Raw genomic sequence first — 8,790 nt, 5'->3', positions numbered from 1 at the left:
AGCGTAACTATGATGATAACGAACACTAATCCATGAATCACAATGAAAATCAACAGCTTTTTGTATGCTTGAGATGATGGATCAAGTTATTGCAGGCTCTGATATCATGTTAGAAGCATATATTTACAGTAATTATCAAAGAAAATTAGATGATTATCATTGAATAAGATGAAGATACAATATAATAAGTTCTGGATTGTGTTATATGTTTTCAGAAGTAGAGTTTTTGGTTTTTATACATTTCAGATCTATCCTCCCACTCCTAACTAACTTTCGCGCCTAATTCATCTCTTTAACTTGTACAGCTGTCCACCTCTTTTTCCTGTTTTGTCATTTTAGCTATATATTTAACAATTTGCTAATTCCATATAAGAATGTGGCTGGGAAAATTTGTCTATTCCAAGTGTCCAGTATATTCAACCATAATTTGATTGATGATCCTTATGATAAGTTCGGTTTAGCAAGTTTAAGCACTGATATATATAGGAAAATATACATAATTGTATACAATTTTTTTTTTCATATGCTGGGTTTTAATTGAAATGAGACTATATATTCACATAAATAAGCCCAATTAAAATATCATGCATCAGTTGTCAGGTCATTCTGCAATTTTTTAGGAATTCTTCCCAAAAAAGTAGTTCACAATCATTGTTCTTTACAGATATAAACCATTTTGATATTAATTTTTGGATAACTAGCATGACTCGTGTTCAGCTGGAATAATTGAAGCTTCAGGACTAGAGCAGCTGAGCAAAAAGAGATCTCTTGGAGCAGTATCAAATATTAGTCTGAGCAGACTAGCAGGATTTAACATCATTGACATTGGGCACTTGTTAATTTTAATATTGTTTGCAACTTCTTGTTTAGATTTCTGAAATTTTATGTTTGGGGCCATACCCTAATTTGTAATAAACTCAATTTTTCAAAAAGTGTTTTTTACAATTCCAGTAATTTTTATTAAATATGGTATTTAATTCATACTTATATTATAAACTGTAAAAGATTTTTAATTGACCGGCCAATGTCGGTCCAGATCGGTCCAATTTAATATTTTTACGGTCCAACCTGGTCTTAGGACCGACTCTCAAAAATATATCATCCGATACACGATATTAAAAAAAACTATTAAATAATGTATTTAATTTATACTTGTATCATAAAATGTATAAGATTTTTAATTGAACGGTCAATGTCGGTCCAGATTGGTCCAATTCAATATTTTTACGGTACAGCCCGGTCTTAGGATCGACACTAAAAAATACATCATTTAATCCACTATATTAAAAAAAGAATAGTGCTAAAGGCACAAAAAATTGTTACAAAATGATGTGTCATGGTTGGTGTGACAGTTTGGAATGATTTAATTGATGTTTTTGATATAAATATAGGGGTCCATTTTCATTTAGCCAATAAAAATTTGACACTTGTCATTTTATAACTTTTTTTGTAACAAATTTAGTACCCTTAACATTTTCCTAAAAAAAACAGTTTCCGGTCTGGTCTGGGCCTACATGGACAGTAGTAATAGGAGCAAATTAAACATTAAACAAATAAATCCACAAGTTTAGAGGGAGAAAACATACAAAAAGGAGGACGAGCAATTTATTCATAACATTTCATTCATACTATGAAATACAATCTCTGTACAAAACACACTGCCTATTTCTTTTTACCCTTCCTAGAATAAACCATCCCTCGGATCCCATCCGGGTCCGCAACAAAACCCAAAGGCCTATAAAACCCAAGAACCCGGGGCTCCGAATACAAAGCAATATTACTAATCCCTTTATTAACAAGCTCCTCCACTAATCTCTCCATCAACACTTTCCCTAATCCAATCCCTTGGAAACTGGGGTCCACCACCACATCCCATATTATTGCATTAAACACACCATCCCCCGTGGCACGTGCAAACGCAACAGGCTTTTGTGTTTTCTCGTACTGGGCCCACAACAAAGAGTCCGTGTGTTCCAATGCAACACGTATTTTGTCGGGGTGGCGACGAGGGAATCCAACGGCTACGAAAATGGAGTTGAGGTCGTCGAGGTTTAGGTGAGTGATCGTACGGTGGAGCGTGAAGCCACGTGTAGAGAGTTCTTGGTCGGAGATGGAGTAGTTTGTGATGGTGAGGGGGGTGGGGTGGGTAGGGGCGGTAGGGTGGCGGAGGAAGGAGTGGAGAGGGGTGGTGAAGTTGCCGTGGAGGAGCATTTTTTGAGGTGCGAGATGTGGAAAAATGAGGATGTTGTTGTTTTAGCTTATCCTTGTTTCGAGTCTGTGGTTGGCGAGGGAGCTGTTTATTTCATGAGAAAATAATGAGAAATAATTTATGTGCATTAAATTTTTCGGTGTTGAATTGTTAAATGTGAATTAAATATGGTTATACAAAAATTAATATTTTAATTGTTAATTTACATTTGAAAATATTGATAATTATTATTCTTTTTCGAGTTGGTTTGAGTGCGGTTGTAAAATGATACGGGTAGAACCGGACACCACATAATCAAGTATGGTATTTTTTTAATTTTAATGTGTTTAAATTTGGATCCGTAATCATATTATGTGCAAACTGAGTCAGGATTTGGGTATGTAATTGTATTATTCAGATACAAACTAATACTAGGTATTTGAGAACCTGATTCAAATCAAATATAAGTCTGTATTATATTTTTACTTTCTAATCTGATAGTTTATGATCCATCACATATGAGTCAAATATTATTGATTGATACTAAGCATCATTTTAATTTTGACTATTCGTATATTTACTAGTATTAAAATAAATATTATATTATAAAAATAATAATAATGTAAGTCATATTTGTAGGAAATTAAAACTTATATAATATATTAAAAATTATATAACAATTATTCAGTTACAAATATAATAGACTAAAAATATATTCTACGTAAGAGGTCGAATCGAATATGAAACATTGATCATATTTGGATATTCGGATAGTATCATTTTATATAAAATAATATAAGACTTAATTTGAGCGATATATGAGTGCTAATATCCGGAATCATATTATATTCGAATTTAAATTTTTTTGCCAGACTTGAAATAATTTTAAAAAGGGATATAATCATATTTTTAAGCTAAATATAAGTTGAGATACGGATAGTACGTATTAATTTAAAGCCCTAGTTTGCATCTTGCTACACTTCGTCAAAATCAAAATTATTTATCATTACATAAGATGAATAATTTTATATATCATTCATTCTAATTAGAATTAGAACAATTTTAAAATTAATAATAACTTTATACTCTCAAATTCGTACTTAGGAATGGGTATCTTATTTTATATAAGATGCTCAAATGCATATTTGTAAACCGACAAAAAATGGAAATTTAATGAGATATTTCAATACCAAGTTTCAGAGTAAAGTTCTATGGAGTCCACATTTAATTGGAGTACTTGGAGTTCATATATGTTCTGCAACTAAAATATAGCTTAAAATATTGCAAAACCTATTATTTTTTGACAAATATCACTATTCTATTAAAAATATTGCAGATTGCATACATTTTACAAGCAGAACATTGCAAAAATATATTATTCTACAAAACATGTTTAGTTTGCAGAACATAAATATTCATGTTGCAGAACATATTGCAGAACATATATATTATACTCTAAATATATGAGATTTGCATGATTTTGTTGAATTTATGCTATTTGTGTAACATGTTTTGCAAAATAACATGTTTTATAATATATTTTATTTGCATAACATAAATGGACTCCGAGGACTCCGACAAAAAGGTGGACTCCATAGAACTCAACTCGTTCCATATAAAAATAATTGAGAAACACAACTAACAAATCAAATGAGATACGCAACTAACAAATCAATTATTCAATTATGAAATGCCTATTTACGGATTAGTATTGTTGATTTTTTCAAAAACTTCTATTTGTGTTAAAAAGAAATATAAATAATTAATTTTTTGAGCTTATTTCTGAGTATTTTTAAGAAAAAAAAACTACAGATTTGGGAATTTTTTTTTATATTCAAAATTTTCTTTCCATTTTAAAAATATTAGGAAAGGAAGAAAAACAAGTCATTTTCCATTTTTATCTTACATTCCGAAAACATGTAATGCTAATGGCCCGTTTGGAAAATTAACTTTCATTTGAAATTCTGAATTTGATCAAATAAATTGTTTAAAAATTTGGAAATGAAATCCAGAACATTCAAATATTAGTATATACATGATAATTTGAAATAACAACTCAAATCATGTCATTTGAACCGTAGGATTTACCTAGTGCGCAACCAAATGATAGCGGCTCCGAGCTACCTACGATAAAAAATATTAATCTCTTATTTAAAATAAAATACAAGTTTTCAAACGCCCTCTAAATTAATTTTGTGGTATAAGAAGATTATATCTCCATCGACAAGTTTGAGGTATAAATGTATATAGCTAATAGAATGATAATCATATAACCGGTCGTCTAGCAAAACCAGATTCCTGATAAATATTTTAATTTCTAACGTGTTTAATTTTATATCAAAATAAAATCAAAAATTTAAAATTGGCACCTAATTTTTGTTTCGATAAACAAGCGAAAATTTCATTAAAATATTAAAATACAACCGGAACAAACTTCTGAACCGTCAAATACAATCTGATTGTGAAACAAAAAACAAGCTAAATAAATAGTTGTTTTGTTTTCAGATTGCTTAACATCTGGGATATGCAAATTCTTCGATCTAAAAAATATTACAATGACATCTCGAGTAATGCAACCTATAATATTTGTGAAACTAATATCATCACAATTGACTTTCACATAAGTATCATATGTAGTCCAATACTCAGAATTATTTGCAATTTTTTGTTGTGAAATGTAAACTCTTACAATATCCAACACCATCCCAGATTTGATCCAAGTTTTGAGAATCTCCCAAAATATCATAGAATTTTTTTCTCATAAAAAATACGGAAACCGTAACATGACACACAGAAATATCAAAACTGAACATTAACATCCCAAAAAGATGAGCACATGACAACCTTGATAACAAGTTATTTAAAAAGATTTCATCTAAAAAGAATTAAGTCTTGGTTTTATTATAAAAACAAATAAAAAGATGACGTGAAAGAATAAAGGGGGAGAGGGAGGAAGGACCGAAAAATGGAGAATCGGTGGATATGAACCCTAGATTCGAGAGTCACCTAATTAAATCAAGTCAAGAAAGATTAAAAGTAATATTACATAACCCAAAATTTGAATCAAAACAATTATAAAATAACGTAATTATTGAAAGTAGAGTCACATATTATTGTCAGGTCTCTAGTATTTCTCCTATTAATCATCTAAAAATTCACCCTAGTCCAATTTTATCAAAAGAATTCTAATCCACATCCCAAAAATTATTTTACTTGAACTAAGTAAAATATTTGTCTATTTATTTTATGTACGGCAGAAATCCAATCATACAAATTTATATTGATTAAAATATTTCAAAAATATTAAAATTTCAAAAAAAATCGTAAGTAAATAAATAAATGATGATCATTGCGGCGCCACGGGCTTTATGAAATCAAAATAGGGCTGCTAGGCAAGTAGCCATGAAGGCTTTAATAAACACTAAGATGACTGAAGGAACGCCTGTAAGGGATCATGTTCTCAAGATGATGTTGTTAGTGTTTGTAACCTAAAGACAACACTATGATATTTTAGTTTAAGACATTAGAATTATTAATGTTTATGTTCTATCGATTATTCTCTTTATAATTTATTAATTCTTAATTTACCGCGATATAAATATTAGATTAATAAATGTCCTTGGAATATGATATGCAATTCTATATCTCTAACTACGTGACTTGGAAATGAGATTATGAGAATAGTATCAATATTCCTAAAGGTCCCTAGTCGAGTATTATTATTAAGGGACAATAATAATGCATTAAGACTGGTGTGTTTGTTGACTGATGATCACATCTCATTGATCATAGGTATAGTGATACTAAAGTCAAAAACGCAGGCAGATGTATATGTACATGGTGCTGGAAAGACCCAATTTGAGATTCTACATGTTTGTTGTGTTATAAGTAATTCTCACAGTGATAATGATGTAATGGTTTTAGACCTGAAGTCATTATATTTCTATACAAGAATGTTGAGTTCAAGCATTCGTGTGGATACCGATAGAGCGTAGATCGCGAGAGCGGGATGCATGGTGATTGAAACAAGCTTTGGATCTCCATTAGTCAACCAATTTGTAAAATTTCTTAAGGTAAACAATCTGATGATCTACGGATTAAATATCTATTTTTCGCATGGATCCCGCGGTGGGTTTCGAAAATTCTGCTTTTTCACGTTTTTAATTACTGTTTTAGTTGCGTTTATGTGCACGAAACTCTTCAGATGTCTCATCTGAATGAGATAGAGATCCTTGGTACTGAACTTGACGGGGAAACCCAGATTGACATTGTCCTTATGAGCTTACCTAAGAGTGTTGAACAGTTTTGCTTGAATTACAACATGAACAAGAGGTTATGTAGTCTCGCGGAACTTCTAACAGAACTTCAGGCAGCTGAAGGATTATTTCGGCAGATTGTTCAAGTGAATGTGGCTGAGAAAGGTTCTTCCTCTAAACCGAAAGGTAAGAAGAAGAAGAAGAAAAATACTCAGACACAGAAAGATGCGAATGCAGTGAGAGTTCAAGGTGGTGTGAAAAAACCTAAGGGAAAGTGCTTCTGGTGCAAGCAGTCAGGTCACTGGAAACAGAATTGTCCTCTTCCTAAGAAGATAAACAATACTGGTATGTCTATTTCTCTAGTTACAGAAACATATATAGAGGCTATATCTACGAGCACTTGGTGTGTAGATACAGGAGCCACTAATCATGTTTGTAATTCTATGCAGGGATTTCAACTATCCAAAATGCTTAGAGATGGTGAGATATATGTGTTCATGGGAGATGCTATGAAAGTAGCAGTAGTTGCAGTAGGAGTTATTCATTTATCTCTTGATTCTGATATGATTTTGGTTTTGAACAATTGTCTTTATGTACCTTCGTTTAATAAATAGGATCATATTATTATTGGAGGATACATTTAATTTTATTGGGAGTTTTTATCATTAGTCTGGGGAGAGGGAATAGATACGGACGTAGATACACATAGCTAAGGTTTTGTTTTTCTTCCCATTGTATGCACTTGGATTAACCTTGGATTCATTTTTTTCCTTTATACAATGTTTAAGGTATTTCTATCTCTTCTTATTTATTAGCATATATCTTTTATGGCTTTCTTCTTTAATCTTGTTGCTTTCATTGTTAATATGAGTGAGTAGTCTTATTAAAGGGCTTAAGGAAAGCCATGTATGCACCATGACAACTCTTTGATTTGTTAGTAGTTTAATGAGTAAATAGTGATTCTAATTTATATGCTTTATTGTTTAATCTATGTAATTGGCCAATATCGTGAATTAATTGTACGCAAATAGGGGTAATAGATCGAGAGATTTTACTCGCTAGAGGCACACATACGATTAGCAGAATTGAGGATTAGTGCGAGAACATAATTGGATTTCTGAAGGTATTAATGCTTGAGAGAGATTAACTATCACTTTAGTTACTCGACCCAATAAATTGTTATATTTATGTGAATATTTTGGTGTAAGAATGGTCAACCTACATTTCCCTAGACTTTAGTTATTTGATTTTAACCACATTAAATTTGCATTATTTAGTTAGCTAAAAATTCACAACGCTCGTTTTAATCCAGAAACAATATGTAGTGGTTGAATTAAAATCCTTGAAACAGTCTCCTTGTGGATACGACCCGTACTTGTTTGTATCCGCTAACAACAGACACCGTGCACTTGCGGTATTATAATTTTACACATCATCGTATAATTATTAGTATTAAAATAAATATAAATATATAAAAATAATAACAATGTAAGTATACTTTTTAGGAAATTAAAACTTATATAAGATATTAAAATTTATAAAATAATTATTTACTTATAAATATAATAGGTTAAAAATATATTTTACATAAGAGGTTGAATCGAATATGAGTCATGGATCATATTTGGATATCCGGGTAGTATATTTTATATAAAATAATATAAGACTTAATTTGAGCGGTTGTAAAGCATAGTGTAACGTAATATGTAATCGAGGAATTATAACTCAATATGAAACATAAACAGATAAACTATATTAAATTGTGAAGCATAAGAACCCTGAAGATGAAGATTTGATAAATACAAAGAATCAAAAGTTGGAATTAATGTTCTAAGTCTATAACTAGGTCATGGGAAGAAGTTCAATAACATGTTGAAGCCTCCATGAAGAATAAGATGTCAATTGTCAAAGGACTTTCAGTTTCAGTGAAATGATTTGATTTAAAGTATTCAAGATCAAGGGTTCAGTGATTGAAGCCATGAACAATCATCCAAGATGTATTAGCTCAGAATTGTCAAGGAAATTGAATTAAGTCAGTTCATGTTAGTTGTTTGTGAACCAGACCAGTGCACCAAGTATCAACATATCATAAAAGAATTAATTCAGTTAAATAGAAGAAATGTTTTTGATACAACTATTGGAGACAAGAGAGAAATTATTCTAAGTCAGAAACCATTACTTGTGGTCGCAGGTTGGAAGGGTCGCAAGTTAGAAGATATAATAAATGGTTAAGACAAATCTGTAGACTGTGGTCGCAGGTTACAAGTTATAGGAAAATCTTCCAAGGCAATCCTCATGCCTTGTGGTCGCAGGTTGAAGTGGTCGCAGGTTACAAAAATGCTAAAA

The 8,790-nt window shown here is 31.0% G+C and overlaps 1 protein-coding gene across 1 annotated transcript; it reads right to left on the bottom strand.

Annotated features, from left to right (window-relative positions):
- Window positions 1-1,583: 1,583 nt before the first annotated feature.
- On the bottom strand, window positions 1,584-2,269 carry LOC141673701 (GCN5-related N-acetyltransferase 1, chloroplastic). The gene has a single exon (XM_074480446.1). It carries the CDS (start codon window positions 2,209-2,211, stop codon window positions 1,663-1,665), a length of 549 nt encoding a protein of 182 aa, XP_074336547.1. The 5' UTR covers window positions 2,212-2,269; the 3' UTR covers window positions 1,584-1,662.
- Window positions 2,270-8,790: the final 6,521 nt, after the last annotated feature.

The sequence above is a fragment of the Apium graveolens genome, chromosome 1 (assembly GCF_009905375.1).
Source record: "Apium graveolens cultivar Ventura chromosome 1, ASM990537v1, whole genome shotgun sequence".
Lineage (NCBI taxonomy): Eukaryota > Viridiplantae > Streptophyta > Magnoliopsida > Apiales > Apiaceae > Apium > Apium graveolens.
This window is presented reverse-complemented; position numbering and strand designations above follow the sequence as displayed.